The sequence below is a fragment of the Strix uralensis genome, chromosome 21 (assembly GCF_047716275.1).
Source record: "Strix uralensis isolate ZFMK-TIS-50842 chromosome 21, bStrUra1, whole genome shotgun sequence".
Taxonomy (NCBI): Eukaryota; Metazoa; Chordata; class Aves; order Strigiformes; family Strigidae; genus Strix; species Strix uralensis.
The window spans coordinates 11571515-11588345 of NC_133992.1; the positions used below are offsets into that span (position 1 = coordinate 11571515).

The 16831-nt window shown below is 42.6% G+C and overlaps 1 protein-coding gene across 12 annotated transcripts in view; it reads right to left on the reverse strand.

Annotated features, from left to right (window-relative positions):
- Window positions 1–1124: 1124 nt before the first annotated feature.
- Window positions 1125–16831, reverse strand: part of DENND1A (DENN domain containing 1A) — a 215019-nt gene continuing 199312 nt past the window's right edge. For 7 of the 12 annotated variants that reach the window (XM_074891563.1, XM_074891569.1, XM_074891561.1 and 4 more), the window contains 3 exons: window positions 8480–8608; window positions 5752–6007; window positions 1125–4838 (listed from right to left, as the gene is read on the reverse strand). In XM_074891563.1, coding sequence (XP_074747664.1) covers window positions 3522–4838; window positions 5752–6007; window positions 8480–8608 — 1702 coding nt within the window. In that variant the 3' untranslated portion in view covers window positions 1125–3521. Of the gene's footprint in view, window positions 4839–5751; window positions 6008–8479; window positions 8609–16831 lie in introns of those variants that run through there. The other 5 variants (XM_074891570.1, XM_074891568.1, XM_074891567.1 and 2 more) reach the window with 2 other exon arrangements.

Genomic DNA, 16831 nt, shown 5'->3' on the forward strand with positions numbered 1-16831 from the left:
CGGGTACCAGACTGCCCTGGCCCTGGGCTCACGGAACCCGGCCGTTCCCACCGGCAGAAATTTGTCTCGGCCGTTGCCACGAGCTTTTGCCGTTCCGAGGGGCAGGGTGGGACTGCAGCACCTCTTGTCTTCACCCCTTTGCTTCTGAAATAACCCAAAGCCATTAACCCCCAACAGTTAGAAGCAAAGTAAAAAAGAAGATCTTCCAAAGCTGAATGTTGTAAGCAGCAGCAACTAACAGGCTTCCTGTTCACTCCTAACCAATTTAATCTGCTGATGGTGGAAAAAATCACTTTGATCATAAAGCCTGTATGGTAAGTGTACGAGGAGCAACACACATTAAAAAAAAAATTACAGGTAAGTAGACTAGAATAAATGCCACAGAGGGACAGAGTTAGGAAGCACTCAGCTATCGTTCACTTACACGTTCTTTTGAAGACCGTGTGTGAAACATTCCTACTTAACAAAAGAAACGTTCCTGCACACACTTCTGTCTTCAGGGTGTCACTGAATCAGGGGTTTCCGAGGGCTGGTTAAAGGCATATTAATGTCCCTTGAAATATCGCAGTCGTTTGTCCCTGACAGACTCTAACCACCTCCCAACCAGAAAGAAAACGGGGCAGATGTCAATCTCCTGCTTGATATTTTTTTTCCACGCACATAAAAAAGGGGAGGGGGGGTATTGAAGCAGCTCAGACCATTCATTGCACATTAGAAAAAAAATCCCTACTATGTGCAGAGAACTCACAAGCCTCGTAATTAACACGTGTATGTAAGCAAGAGCGAGAAAGGTCTTCAGCAACAAAGTCCTGGTGTCTCCACAGCTTCCACTTCCAGTGTCTAAACTATTTGTGACCTAATGAGTGAACAAGATATAAAAATGGTTTTACCATCTGTGCAGCATCAGAAATTTAAAAGAGGTTTTGGGTTTTTTTCTTTTAAATAACAGTTACTTCTAATGGAAGAAAGCATCTGTAAACAAGCAAAGCGGTACCAAACAAGCAAACAAGTACGGTGAGTACAGGAAAATATACAAAGCGGAATATAAATGAATAATATCAGGAACACTTCTTCTACTAGATTAGTATAAACATCAAAAACACTTTACATCGGCAAAAGAAACGTTTGACATCCAAGCTTGTACTCCCAGACAAGCACACTTTGTTTACATCTGGCACTATTAGGAATAAATCTTATGAATTCCTGAGTTTAAATAAGACAAAAAAACTAAGTACTGCCCTAGGGATAGTTTGATTCCTTTATTACAAGAAGCACGTAAAACAGTCTCCTGCTTGCAAATTCTATTCAAGAAGTGAGGAAGGTCCCAACTCCAGGAGCACTGCCTGGACCTCAGAGGTGTGAGATCTTCAAAATAAAGTGAAGGGTGATTAATGCCATTTGTGTTAAGTGTTAATGCTTTTCAGTGCCTCAAAAAATAATCCAAGAGTGCTTGTTTGACTAAAAATCAACCACAGAAAATATTCCATAATATGGTCAGAGTAAAATAACCAGAGATGGGAAAAGAGTTGCAGTGAAACAGAATTACCTGAGCATTTTTCTATTTAGTTAAGCATACGTAATAGGCCTACTCAGTATATAGTCAGTGTGCGACATTAAAAAATTTTTAAAAAGAGTATGTGAAATTCAAATGGCATGTCATATGCAGAACTTTCTGCTGCCTGTACACATCCACCATAATCGAGAAAGTTTTATCATCTAGCTCATAGCAAAGGAGACCTGAAATTCCAGACTGAATTTATGATGTTCACATTCTGAACTGTATAAAATAAAGTGGAACTATTATCTTAGACTTTAAATATTTTACTATGCAATACTAAAACCATCTGTCTTCCAACACAAAAAGAAAATACAAATCCAACTGAATGGCTTGTCAGAGTAACAGTACTTCACAGAAATATAATATTAATGTAATACTATGGTCTTTCCCAAACTGTTGGCATTTCAGCTATTGAGTGTTTTTCTTTTGTATTGCACAGACTCGAACGCATAGACAGCCATTTTCATACACTAGAGTAAGAAAACTTCCAAGATTATATGAATAAAATAGATACATTGGAAATCAGATAAAGCTTTACAAGAATCTCCCCACATGTCCAAAATGATTTCCTTTATCAAAGGCTTAATGGTGACGTGATTACCTCTTCTAGAGTAACATGTTTTACATCAGATTGTGCCCAAATACAAAACAAAAAAGCACCACTTATGTAAAACAAAAATGATCACTGCGAAGACAGCAGGATTTATAAGGGATGCTAAGATAAAGATACTATTGCCACAGAGAAGTGTCTTAGAAAATCCAAATGAACGTACCCTTTCACCTCTTCTCCTTTGTGTACTTCGTGACCTCAGAGTCCGTTTCACGGCACAGTCCGTGTCCTGCCCGCAGCGGCCCCTCGGCAGCGGCAGGACCGGCGCTGGGTTCCCGGCCAGGCGGAGCAGAGGGAAACCCCGGCTGGTGCCCGGGCTGGGCTCGGGCAGCCCCGCGGGACGGGCGGCGCTCGCTGGGCCCGGCCGGGGACGGGGGCACCCGGCAGCCTGCAGCTACGGGCGCACGGGCCTGCCCCTGCAGCGCGTCAGCTGGGAACTTCTGTACCCAAATTTTTTCTCTTTTTTGTCTGTTTGTAATAATCAAGTTAGATATTGTTACATCCCATCTGTATACTGCCATTTATAATATTTATACATAATATTAACATACACATCTATAAGAACTAGGATACTCTTTATGGCCTCCATTTTTTGATGTAGTTAACAAAACCAGACAATAAACAAAAACCTCAAAAAGAAAAACAATTGCTGGTGTTTCCAGTTTCCCAACAGAGATGCAGGACCAAACCCTGAGCAACTGCTCTGTGCTGTGGTTTTGTTGCAACAAGGAATCATGACACTTCTGCACCAGAGAGGTCCCTGCGACCTCTCCGTGTCAGCGTACTGGGGGAGGGCAATGGAAAGTCTGCAACAAAAGCTCATCCAACAGCATAACCCAAATGACTGTTTGCATGTCAGGACAGGACAAACTCGGAGCCTAAGGGGTTACTTCAGTGCAGCCCACAAGCCAGGTCTGTTTCCTGCACTTTACGTGTGAGAGCAAAACATTACAGCTACAGGTGTAACTCAAGGAAAAGCAAAGCCACGAGTACAGCGTGCCATGCTCCCGCTGCACCAAGGGCTGCAAATACGAGGGAAGGCGTAACTTTGCATCAGTAGTACTGTCTGAAAAGCTGTGTGTGGGAACCCCACCCAACCCCCCTCGTGCTTTGGTCAGTGCAGGAGTCCCGGGGGCTTCCAGCAGCGGAGCATGAGGAAGCAGTCGCAGGGACAACGGGGGGACTCTGAACTCTGGGCAAAAAGCACTCGTGTGTGAATTGCAGCACGGTGATGGTCCTGCAGCTATCCTGGCTCAGCCTTCCATAAAAGAAATGCTTGGTTTTATGTTGGCTCAAAAAAACAAAACAACCCTCTGTCCGTTCCAAAGGGACATCAAAAGGCCATTGGGAGCGTTACTCAAAGGTTTCCCATCGCTTTCTGAGCTGTTCAACCTTACCCGCTGTGGATGACACGTCTTGCTTTGTTTTTTTTAACAAATCTTCAAATGGATCTTTTGTCTCCTCAGATTTTGAGGACAGTAACACTGACTCTAAGCCCTTAGCTGGCCTGGAAGGGATCAAAGGGGGTTCATGAGACAGGAGAGCTAGTGCCTGTTTGGGATCTACCTTTGTGCTGGCCTGGCCCACCCGTAACGTTCTGGTTCTCGCGCTGAAGCCTGCTGGCTGGAGAGGGCTCGTGGGAGAAGGGCTGTGGCTCTGCAGCAGTAAGGAGCCAGCCGGCGGCACAGCCGGAGCCTGGAACAAGTTTGGCATGGAGAGTGTTGAAATGTTTGGCTGAGGTCGTTGTGGTGGGTAGAAGCTAGAATTAGGTGTTATGAAGCTAGAGCTGTAAGCATGACCTAAAGAGGAGGTGAAAGAGCCCCTTGGGGGCCTGACTAGAGACACTGAAAGGGCTCCTGGCACTGTCTGCGTGAATGGATTAGGAGATGGCTGTAGAAAAGGTGGTGGTGCAGGGGAAGGATAACCAAGTGCCTGGACAAATGGTGCAGCTGGGGGAGGAGGCACAAAGTCACTTGCCACCGAGACAAAGCCAGCTGCCGAAGGTGGAGTGGCTGAGCTCTGCAGGCTGCAGGGACCTTGCTGCGGGCCACTGCTTTGCCAGCTGGCTGTTTTTAATGGATCCAGGAGATTAAGAAGGTAGTCGCTTTCATTACCTGTGTTTTCTGTCTTCACCTTGACAGGTTGGAGCATCTCAGCAGTGCTGGAAGCACTGGACAAAAGCTGAGATGGACGAGAGGAGTAATTTACAGACTGCTGGATTTCAGGGTCTAAGGACACACTGCCAACCCCAAAGGGCTCTGGGATAAGATCTGAAACCAAATGGCTCCGTCCTGTAGCCTGGGTGGTGAGAATTTCTGTTGGCCCAGCTGGAGTCTGATGCTTGGAAGCCCTGGGAGCTGGTGGTGGTGGCACTATCCCCAGCTCTGGAGTCTTCCTCCCCTGTGGCCTAGGAATGGTGATGTTCCCTTGGATGGCAGGGTTTGAGTCCTCCTTTTCTGCAGGAGCCAGACCACTGTCTCTGCTCCGGGGTCTCCTTGTGATCGGCGGCATGTTCCCGAGAGCAGTCAGGGGCCTTTCCGGTGAGGTCTGGGAGTACTTGGTAGGAATAGCCATGTCGTCGTGACCCATGCTCCACAGCTTGTTGTAAGGGTGAGACAGCTTCATGGTTGGCACAATCCTGTTCCTCTCAGACACACCAAGATCCATTCTCTGCAAGAAAACATTTAAAAAAAAAAAGTTAATTTTTTACTGATGTCCTCACAACATAGAGCCTAAAGTGAAGGGAGGCTGCTGAGCTGTGAGTGGAGGAGAATCTGTCCCCAGACTGTGAACACTGGAGAGAGACAGGAGCACACAGCCTAGAAGGACAGGCAGGAAATCAGAAGCAGGACTCTGCAGTTTTAATTCCAGCTCTGCCTCTAATGAGTTGTTCAGCTGTGACATATTGTGGCATCTGTCGTTAGCCAAGTAAGGAGCACGTACTTATATCTAAGGTACAGAAATTGAGAAGCCTTAATTGCTGTATGAAAAAAGCTGTCAAATGAAATATCTGGATATAACACTAAATTAAATATTATTATTAGGTAGAAATGACTTTCTTTTCTTTCATGTCACATGAAAATCTCAGAGTCTGCTTTAGTTTGGCACTTTCTAAGCTGCATATATTCAGAGAAGTTTTTCATAAAGAATCTCTCTTCTACAGTCTAGATAGTTCAAATGATGCCTCAACCAAAATGGCCAGATTAGAAGAAGGTCATTTAAAAAACACGCAGTTTGGAGGGGACCTGAAAATTCCCAGGTGTTTCCTCTCACTGCTGAGCATCAGCTTCAAAGATAACTGGGTGTGACAGCCAATGGACAAAACAGATTCTGAGGAACAGGGCAAATATTTCTTCCTCTAGAAGTAAAGGCTGCAGTTCTAGTGGAAAACATTACTGTCTTATAACTGAGTCCCACTCCAGTAATTTGTTAATTCAGAAATGAATTTTGAAATACATGAACAAATGCCTGGAAAACGGATGCATCTACCCAGTGATGTGAAGATGTTCCTCAGACAATGATGGAAGCCAGCCAGCCCTAGTCCTGTGCGAACCCCCCAGCGTACACGGAACCCTGTCCAAACCTGGTAATCAAACGTGCAGCGCTGAGCACTCTCTTCTTTGGGAGTCCGCAGGTCTTCCAGGCTCTTGGCTTGGCTGAGAGGCTGAGGCTGTGCTTCTACTTCTAAGTTAGGGAAAATGTCTTCAAGGAGGTTGATTTCTGTGGCCTTGCTTGAGAGCAGAGGGCTTGGAGGCAGAGGCTCTTTCGACTTTTCTGGACTGACCACCTCTTCCCCATCAGCACTATCAGATTCTTTCAGGGCCCGGTATGGCTGAGGCCTAGGAGAGAAACAAAAATCACGTTGCAAATGACTAATTATTTTTTTTAAACAAGTATTTAGGAAGTAGCTGGATGGCTTTACAGAAAGCTTTTGAGTGGCAAAACACAGCTTACAGTGCCTTGTGAGCAGCAGGTGTGTGAGCAAAGTGACCAAGGGCAGAAGGACATACAAAGATGACTTGGCCCTCGAGGGTTTTCAGGAAGGAAAATGATATAAGTGGGAAGTGCTCGGAGGAAAGCTGTGATCATGCAGTTGCAGACAGGCTGATGAGGGAACTCTCTGGGAGCAGGACCAGCTGGACGCTGGCTCTCGGCTTGGACAGCCCGGCCCTGCCCCTCAGGCAGAGCTCTGCGGCTGCTCGGCCCTTTACCCGACAGGTCAGAGCAAGTGCACTGCAGAGCCCTGGGTTTTGCAGGCACTTACATTCTCTTGCTTCAAGCTAACTCAGCACAGAACATAATTCAGTGTTTTCCTGCAATAATTGGGAATGCTGTGCAGAGTTCCAATGATTACATTGGTGTCATCTTATCAAGAAACAACACAATCCATTATGGAGACACCTATTTTACATTTACAGCCAAGGCCGAGTTAGCAGGATGCTTTTCTTACACATACCTCAGCAAAAAAATGAACACCAGCAGATTTGCATATTGGTTCTGTGTACAGAGAACAGCAGCATAATGCGCATCCAATTAATAACAAGAAGTGCCATACGTATCTGTGGTGATTGGCGTTTGACTGGCAGCCAGTTTTACTGTGGCATTTAAACAAGGTTTCAATTAAAAGAAAATATTTGTGAGACCTGCAAAAACAGATACTGTGGAAGAAGCCTCCTCCTCTTTCCGTATTTTATTATAATACATCTATATCATGCAAATTTATAAACAGCCCATCTTACTTCATTCATCAACACATAAATAGCAGCATTCAGCTAGCAGCACGAGAGTGTAATCACGCAAGTACAAGACAGACAGCTGATGGTACATGTCCTTAGGAAGAGGGTGATCTGGCAAATCTTGGTCCTATCTTTAGTCTCTCACATTGTATGTGCTCACCTAAGCACTAGATCATACTGCAAAAAAACACGAGGAATATTCTGCGAACCAACCATTTTAGCAGCCTGGCCTCCTTCACCCCAAACACAAGAGGGTGGGAACGTTATTCCTGGCCCTTTGCTACCGAACCTGTATGTCCATCTCGCCGTGCCCAACTGCCTGCAGCCATGTCCCTTCCCTGCCAGTCTCTGAACCTGCCTTCTGCAACACATGACCAGCTTTAGCAACTGGAGGCCCCACTATCAACCTGCAGCCTCCTCCTCCAGCCCGGCGGGCTCCAGCTGCTCAGATGTGACTGGGCATCCACCCCCCAGCACCGGGAGCCGCCCGGATCTGGCATCACACAGATTTCTGAAGCAGCAGCTCACAGCAGCCTGACACCTCTTCCTACAGGCTCTGGTCAAGCCAGTAACTGCATTTGTTAAAAGAACGAGTGTAATTCTGTGCAATTTATCTCCCTTTCTCCCCCCAGAAATCCTCAAGCAGGTGAGGCTGGGAAAGAAGAAATCCTCTGGATGACATTCAGTGAGGGCTTAGCTCAAGCCTGCCGTCTGGGGCTGGTGTGCTCAGAGCAGCAGTGAGAGGCACCCAGTGTGTCCCCTCCGTGGGACAGGGTTACTCCCCTCTCAAACAGGAACGCTCAGGCCACTGAGTGTAAACAGGCGCCGACAGGCAACGCTCGCTCCCCTAACATGGGTACCTCGGGCCATGGCAGAATCCTGCAGCCAGTGCTCAAACGTACAGTTCTCCCAGACTGGTAGTTACAATACGGCCAAGCTGCTCAGCACCGTGTTCCAAAACTAGGCAAGACTAACTTACAGAGGTTTGGGAATTTACAACAATTTATGACTAAAAAGTTGGATACAAATAACACCGTGAATAAACCCAACAAACTGCTTCCCGTTTCTTGTATAGTTTTAGCACAGATTGTACTCAAAACCCTTGGAGGACACCTGTGTGGTGACTCCCCATCATCACTGAGGATCTGGTACTTGACAGAACAGAGAGGCTGGGATCAAGCAAGTGAAACCAGAAAAAAACCCAATAACTGCACTGAAATAAGGCTCACAGGACAATCCAAAAAGCACAACTAGCACTGCACAGGGAAGAAGGTTTGGACAGGAACACAAGCAGCACATTGGAACAAAGGGCAGCTGGAAGGGTTACGTCCCACAGAGCTCGAGCTGATGTGAAACTGTGAGCTGGGCATTGCTGCATCGTGGGTCATGCAGGAGCAGGCTTTGGCATGCCGCTAATACCAAAACAAGCAGGAGAAACGCTGCACATTCACCAAGCGCCGTGCAGAGAGTGCAGGAGCATTTCCACAATGCCAGGTATAGAGGCAGGCACTGTGATCAATGCAGAACCCATTGTTTGAAGACTGAATTAATACAATGTGAGAATAAAGGATAGACCATTCAAAAGGAGCAGAGAAGAAAAAGTTTTCAGAGAAGCCAGAGACAGGATCCTCTTCCTGCTGAAATTCATCATCAGAAGAGTCCTCAGAGAGGAAGACTGTATAGTGTCGCATGGGCTTTACAAGGCTGAGGGAAACAGGAAGAGAAAAGGAAGTTACCAAGTTGTCACATTCAAAGGTCCAGAGGAGAGAGAAACCAAGTGATTCGCAGGCTCTAAATCATTTCTGACCGTGCCTGACTGCCACTGCACACAGCCCAGCAGGTAAATGTTCAGCTCCACTTTCCAGGCAGAAAATACAACTCTTCTAAAAACGTCCAGGGTGCCATCGGGTTGGGAAGGGTACTAAAACCTGCAATCACACCCACACTGCCAAAGTAGCCAATACAGAAACCCACCTTTTCCCTACTACATTTTCTACAGAGTTGGGCATCTTTTTGCTCTTTAGAAATACATTTTTGCTCCTCAGATTCTCTGATCTCTGACTACAAGCAAACAAATATTAGATCTACCTCTCTGCTTTATGGAGACTGACATTAGTCTGATATGAGAGGAGCTGACTTGAGGGTAACAATTCCTACTTGTATCTATTTTTGAGATCTAAAATTGCTTCACAGTAGAATAAAAACAAAACTGTCCAAGGACTTACATGAAATGCAGTTTGTCAAGTAAGGTGTATGTGTTTCTTTCCTCAATGGTTAACTACTTTCAAAGGCTGGCAGAAAAGGGACTCAAGCTAATTTCTCCTGCGTCACAGGATGGTAACTATCAATCTATGAATTCGTTAGCAGCAGCCTGGAACAAAAATCTTTTCAGATGAAAACCTCTTAAAATCAGAAGTGCCTCTGGAAACACACTTTAGCTGTAATTAAAAAAAAAACCTAAACCAAACACACCAAAACCCCAATCACCACCATACACATTTCACCAGATTCTGACAAGAATGTATTGGTCATCCTTACTTTATACAAAGAGGTCAGGTCTCCAGGATTTGCTCTTGTACCTAAAGACAACAATGCCTAAATTTTGTGAATGTAAAACTACCTGTGCATGCCTATATAGGTCTGGGTAAACACTGACTGGTTGGGGGAGAAAAGAAAAATATTTAAAGCTTGCTGAATTTATGAATATTTTTTCCTATTATTTATTGTAGCTATCAGTTGCTTCAATTCATTTTAACCAAAACCCCAGTCAATTACTCTTTTCTGCATGAAGTAGAAGCTTCTAAGATTTGGTGTTTCCACTGGAGCAAATGCAGAAGTGGCTATCACTGCTTTAAATAACAAAACACACTATCAGCTTTAGCAGAAGAGGAAAGAGTACAGGAGCAGGGTACTTAAGCAGAAATACACTGGAACAAAGAGGTTGATGAGTATGAAGAAATTAATACCAAATATTGTCTCATTTGTAATGCTAAAATAACCTAATCTTTAATAAAGTATGAAGCAAGGGCCACTGGTCATTCCCCTCTGAAATGCTGAAGCTCTGGATGGCAAAAGAGCTTATAGAAAATATATTCTCGCAAATTAAATATTAAGTCAAATGCTTCACAATTAAGTGAAAGCAGTAAAAGCACATCAAGATTTACCAGTACTAATCAGAAGCCTCTACACCATAGCCCAGTGCTTTTCAATCTACTGAAACTTGAGGACAGTGTTGTGTAGAGCCACCAAAACTATATGCGCTTATAATAAAACATATACTGAATTTTTAACAGTTATTTATTGTTTCTTATTTTCCCCATTTCAGTTGCGTTCTGGCATATCTAAGTGTGCATGAGTGCAAATGAAAAAAACCCAAGAAAACCTCTTTTCAAGGGCATTATAAACCACCTTTGTGTGTCTTATGGGCCAAACAACAGGCAGACGAACGCTGATGGATGTTGCTGGAGAGCATCAGTTACAGGGCTCTTTTATCTTCCCCACATCACTACAACAATGGGAAAGAAATCACTAGGATCATAAAAGCAAACATTGTTTCTAGCCATCCAAATGAGCTCTCTTCCCAAACATCTTCATTTTACCAACCACATATGACTGATAATATCCTGGTTATTGTAGCAAATCTGACACAAAGCAATACACAGCTGGGATGGGGAGCCTGGTTTTGCTACTACTGAGGTCCAGAATAAAATTTATTATTTCAGTGTCAGCAGGATCAGGCTCATCCTGTGGAACAAAGGACCGGACCTGGTCCTGTAGACATCGTAGAGCCATGCAAATGTATCACACCACGCTGTACGTTATAGATAAGATGAGGATATGCTGAAATCAGAGCAGGACCAAAAGAATGGACAGAAAGAACTTGATTTGTTGCCATTATAGTACAGACACACTAACAAACTACCTCTAGTGGCACTTGAATTCATAATCAGCCTTCACTCTTTTAGTTCTTTTGTCTCAATCACGAAATAACTATATAATAAAGTTATGAAAATCAGTCTAGAAGATTAGGTCAGAAAAAGAGAAGTTGGACACTGCAACCGACAGCTCAAGAGGGCCCGAGCTGCCACTGTGAATAAATGTTTATTCACAATCAGGTCAGAGCTAATTAATAAAAAGTCTAAAATAGTGGTGGCAGTGGGTGCAGCTGATAGTGTTAAATCATAGTCCAATTAAAGCTGTTGCATAGCTGTTCTTCTCCTCTTTTCTGCTATAATAGGCACCCAGGGAAAGTGAGGTGGTGCCACCACATTAGGAAAAATGTGCTATAAGAAAGTGACTACTATCCAAATCAATTTATAATAAAAGGCTCCACCTAAAATAAATCAGAAATCAAAGATAATTCAAAAGTATTTCTTTTTTGAACTTACATACACATGTCTTTTTGTCTTAGAAGAGTAAATTATCATTTCATATGATTCCAGAAGATCTAAAATTATTTCCAGAAATCAAGAGCAATGTTGAATTTCCACATATCTTGCTGATACACTGACTATTTGGTAACTGCATATAACAAATGTATCGGCGCAGCTGCCCCTAAAGCACTGCCTCTGACACCTTTTGTTTGCCTTCAGACTATGCTAAATTCAAATGCTTTGTGTCTGTGTGCACATATGAAATAAACTGGGAACAAACTATGAAGAAATAAGAGAGGATCTTGTTGGCTGGATCACCAGCTGCACTTCAGTGCAAGTAAGATTAACTATACAGCAAGTTAATATGCACTGGTTTTGTTGCTGTTGCAAGACTCCTTAAATGAAAGTGGGATCTCATAATTAGAAAAAAGCAAGCACTTAAGTTTCACTGTTGGTGTGCTCTGTACGAGAATTTGGTCCAAGATAAGGGATGAACAATCTAAAATTGTCCAAGTTTAAATTTTTTATTAGCTTGAGGCAGTAGAATCAAAAAAAAAAGTGCCTATTCCCTCATTAACCCAATTCGGCAACTCTCCTGCAGTCTGCCACCCACCACTTGCTCGAATTTCATACACAAAGAGCTGTCTCTGAAAGGCAGGTCACAGCAAGCCCGGCTACAAGGCAGGCACTGCTGCAGTCTTAGAGGGAAAAAAGGATGTGTCCGTCACAGCTACAACCCTCATCATCTCCACATGACTGCACCAGCTCCTGCCTACCTAATCTCTTAGCTGAGTTACCATGCAGATGACTTGCTGATCTCTTTCTAATGTTTAGTTTAACATGTCTTCGGTTAGCACTAGCATATGACAGTACTGACAGCCGTGGCTGTTCCTTTTTAAATATCATGTCAGAAACACAGTGCAATAAAGCTGGGGATGCGCTCCATGGCTCTGCGTACCATTATGATAGTATGGGTTTCTTTTTTAATGAGGAAGATCTGCATCTCAGGAGCTTTTTTCATGTGTCAGGATGCATGGACAAATCAGCAGCACATCACACTGGCCAAAAATGAAATGCTGACAAATGTAGATATTTCAAATTTAATTGACACCTAAATGTACTTGAGATAGAAAAAAATATATACAGAAAACGTGAATACAGGTTATGGGAATTAATAAGGAGAATTCTGTAATAATTTTAAAAGATATTTTGGTTATGAGAAAATTAAATGTGTGTATTTTATTAACTGTGTTTTTTCCTGATTATAGAGATTATGGTACAAAGGGGTAGTATGGACTTGTGGTCATTTATCTCCTAAAAAGGGCTTCCCAAATTTGAGTATTTTTTTAAAAACGAGTATCTTTTTTTAAAAGAATAGCTATACAGCATCTCTAGGGAATTAAGGAATTTGTCCCTCTTAGACAGTAAAATGAAGAGAATGAGGGATTTGGATGCATGGGCTTTTTCTTGCCAGTATGAAATAGGAGACTCGGGACTGAGGGGATTACCTAGTAACTATTCAATCTGAACAAAGCACAGACCTATCGCTGGAATTCCTTCCTGCATCTTCTGAATACTCAGTACACCCAACTGTGAGCTAACAGAAATATTAAAATATCTATTTGATTTTTAAAGGGTTACTTTGCATACTGTAAACATTCATACGAGCAGAATATTTCCAGAAAAACAAAAACATTAGAATAAAGGATATTTTAAAATAAAACAACAAAAAAAATTCATATCACAAGTCATCCAACCAGGTAACAAAAACAACAGCTTGTGATCACTACACCCAGTAAAGGCAGGTAACTAACTGCTTTACAGGTTTTTTTATGAACTTTTTACAAATTTTCTAGAGAGTTGGAAATACTAACAAACAATTTAAAGTGGGAACAAGCTGGATGACACCTCTGCCTGCTCTGACAGATCTAGAGGCAAGATCCTACAGCGCCATTCACGTATTACTCAGTACTAAGGCTCTGTTCACCAACTGCCCCTGCAGCTGGCGTAGCCCTTTACAAAGGCCGGCTGCGTACGTCCGGTGGGTTCACTCCAAAGCAGACAGCAGAAACAGGCCCCAAAATTAAAGTTTCTTTTAAACCATCCTACTGGAAAGGTGGGAGAGCCAGGAGCAGGGTTCCCAAAGGGCAGCCCTGCCTGCCTCATGCTACAGTTCTTGTTTGGCAAGGCCTGCAACAAAACCCGACCGCTCTCTGTCCGTCTCTTCGCCCGTTTGCTGTCCCTTTGATGGGCATCTGCTTTCTTGGTACCACCTCCACTGTCTCTAGCTTCCCCCACGCCAATTTTCCCAGGGTAGAGGAACCGAAGCAGACGCAGCCAGTCTGGGCTGCTACAGCCTGCACTATTCTCTTTCGGATTCCAGCCATCCTCATTCATACAGGTACTTGCTGGCTTAGCTTTCTTCCAAAGAGCAGAGATCCTGGCTTGCAGGGATGCCATGGAAAACCTTTGCCGTACACAAATTCTGTGTGGCAGAGCTCCGAGAGCCTGGTTACAACAACTGGAATTTAATGTGCTTTATGAGCCTGTATCATTCAACACAGCCATCACGCTGACTTCATACTAAATTCAGTGTAATAACCCACTATTGCACTGCAGCCTATTTTCATTCATATGATATAAGGGAAAGCCATTAGCTTTACTAAGTCCTACACGGCTTCTGGAAAGCCATAATGAACTGCTGCAGCACTGACATGGGTTTAGCCAGCCCAAGAGCCTTTTGACATGCTGTTAATTGTGAGCCTGACCCTCTGATTTCCTATTTTAATTTCCTCCCACTCTGCATGCCCTGGAAGCCAGCTAGTCAGTACTTACAGAAGACAGATCCTACAGCACTCTGGAAGCCTATTCTACATTTAATAGGAAGTCTTGCTGTGGTGTAAAAGAGAGGTCTCAAAAAACTGCCTATCTGTTAAAATGCAACATCTTATTTTTGTGAACAACTAATTTGTGTTTAAGGAGGCATGTCCCACGTGTCTAGGATTGCCGCAGGTGGTAATCCAGCATTTTCTGAGCTCTCATCTATAAATTCTTCCTGTTACCTTATAACTAGAAAAGTTTTTTAAAAAATTATACATTTTAGATTTAATGACAAATTTTTAAAAATCATAAAGATCACAAACCTTGAATTATTGATAAATTGTAAAAAAACCCCTCTCTATTGAAATAGAAAAAAAAAAAATCCGTGAAAATTTTGATGGGGGAAACCACAGTTCTTCCACCAGCTCTTCTAAATATAACGCTTTAACAACAGACATGAGCAATAATCTTGGGTGTTCTTGGAAGTCCCAGCTCCTGCCCTCCTGTGTTTTAATTGAAGACTGATTAGAAAATGAGCACATAGACCCCCCAAAATAATGTTTTTCTTTTATACACATTAAAAAAATTAACTCGTGTAACTGAAGATACAAATTCCCGATTGTCATCAGAAATGCATTAATAAATGTAACGACTGAAAGCATGCCTACGTACTGGTTTGCTTTCCAGAGCTGATGTGTGGCATCACCAACGGAGAAGAGGCCGCCCTGTGAAATGGGTTCATGAGGGGTCGGGCTGCCCCGAGGATCCCACCTCCCCCAGCTGGGAGGAGGCTGCAAAAGTCACAGACTGAGCCAATGTGTCGGATATGCTGGGAAATGTCTCTGAAGCCCTCACGTAGTCATTCAAGACCAAAAAGTTAGTGTTAGTTTTAAATATTGAAAGAAACTCCTCCTTACAAATGTATCTCCCACATGAGTACCTCTAAAAAAGTAACTGGCTAATATTATGGAACCAGTGCAGTTAAGCTAAATATTTTGGTAAAGTTTGGTTTTAGAAAAGTACCCTCCTCTCAGCACTGCTGCTGCTTTCATGGAATCTCCTCTGATCTGCAAGAAGGGCACTCCCATGCTACCAAGTAACACAAGTGAAAATATATATTGTGGTGTTTTCATTCATTTTGGTATTATCCAAGAGAGAGAAAACAATGTGAATTTTTTACAGAGACAACACCTTGCTTTAAGATTTCATTTGAGAACAATATAGGAAGATTATTTCTTACTTAGACAGAAGAAGAGAGTTTGTGAAAAATGCCATGAAAATCCTACCTTTAATTACTATTTAAAAAAAATATTTTTCTTTATTCAAAATATCATTTTGAGTTAAATAGCAAAGAAAAAGGTCAGGATTCTTGAGTCATTACCTATTTCCAAAACATTCACCTGAAGCCATTTCTTAGGTAGGCATTTACTTGAGCTTTATTTAAGTACAAGGTTAGGTATTTCCTCCACTTGTACTTCCAAAATCACGACTGGAGTGTCAGTCTCATCATCGCTGCGTGTCGTGTGTCCCGTCTCCCACACTGCCCCAACTTGTTTCTATTAAAACACTCTAACCAGACACCTTACAGGAGATGTAGCTGAGTGCAATACTCTACAGTTAACTGTCTGGAAGTGGTTATGTCAAAGTTTGTTTTGCCACCTGAAGCTGATGACAGGAAAGAATGAAAATAATCAGATCCTGCTGTGACACTGCATTTGAACTGGATAAAATATTGAAGCTGTGAAACATCAGCAAGAGACCACAACTGGTACCATATAGCAAGTGTCAGTGGTTTTAGCAACATTACCCAGTTTTTCTCCACATTTAAAAGATGGAAAAATCTATCAATAAAATGCTCTTGAAGAAAAATAAGTCAGTCTATAGCTACAAAGCATTTTTGTTATCTTTTGTAGATTATTGTCAATTATTTTCACAAAAAAATTTTTTGTAGTTTACTCTGTGAAAGCAGCTGAATTGTAAAGACTCACTAACAGCAATACATTTAAGCCAAGTAAAATAATAATTGTAATGCAATATATTACTAGCATCAGTATAAATATTATGTTTATCATTCATGTTTACATTTGTTTCTGTTCTGATACTGGCAGGAATTGAAAATACACATTAGCAGTAAGCCACACTGGAACGTCAAGCAGCTTTTGAATCCAAACATGCATAATCCTTCTTATGAAACACACATAATGCTAAAATTGACTCAGTTATCCTTCATCCACATGCAGTGAGTCATCATACTGAATATTAAGAAAAAACTTTTATTTTAAAAATTCCTATAATCTTTGTGCAGGGACAGCTACCACCCTGTAACAGCACAAGCCCTTTTGCAGGATTTGCAATCTGCTCCACAAGAGGGCAACCAAATTCCACTATAAAATGGATAAATAATCCTGTAGAATTTAAAAGTGACCATTCATTTTAGCTAAAAGCCAGAATATCTCCCCATCCCAGAGTGGCTGGGAAAAAGCTAGCCATGCATTTAACTTTGGGGGGATGGGGGGGACTCAACCTCCACCTCTTTTTCCCTCATAAACAGTGGTGTCAGGGAACTGGTACCCATGTGGGCAAAAGGTGTGTTTAAAGAAACAAACCATTGTTCTTTTTATGGGATTTTAGTATCTTCAGATACAACAGATATCCTGTAATCTTGGCCATCAGCTAAAGCATTTCACTTGACTGACAATAAAGCCCCCACAGGCTGGGACATAAACAGATGATG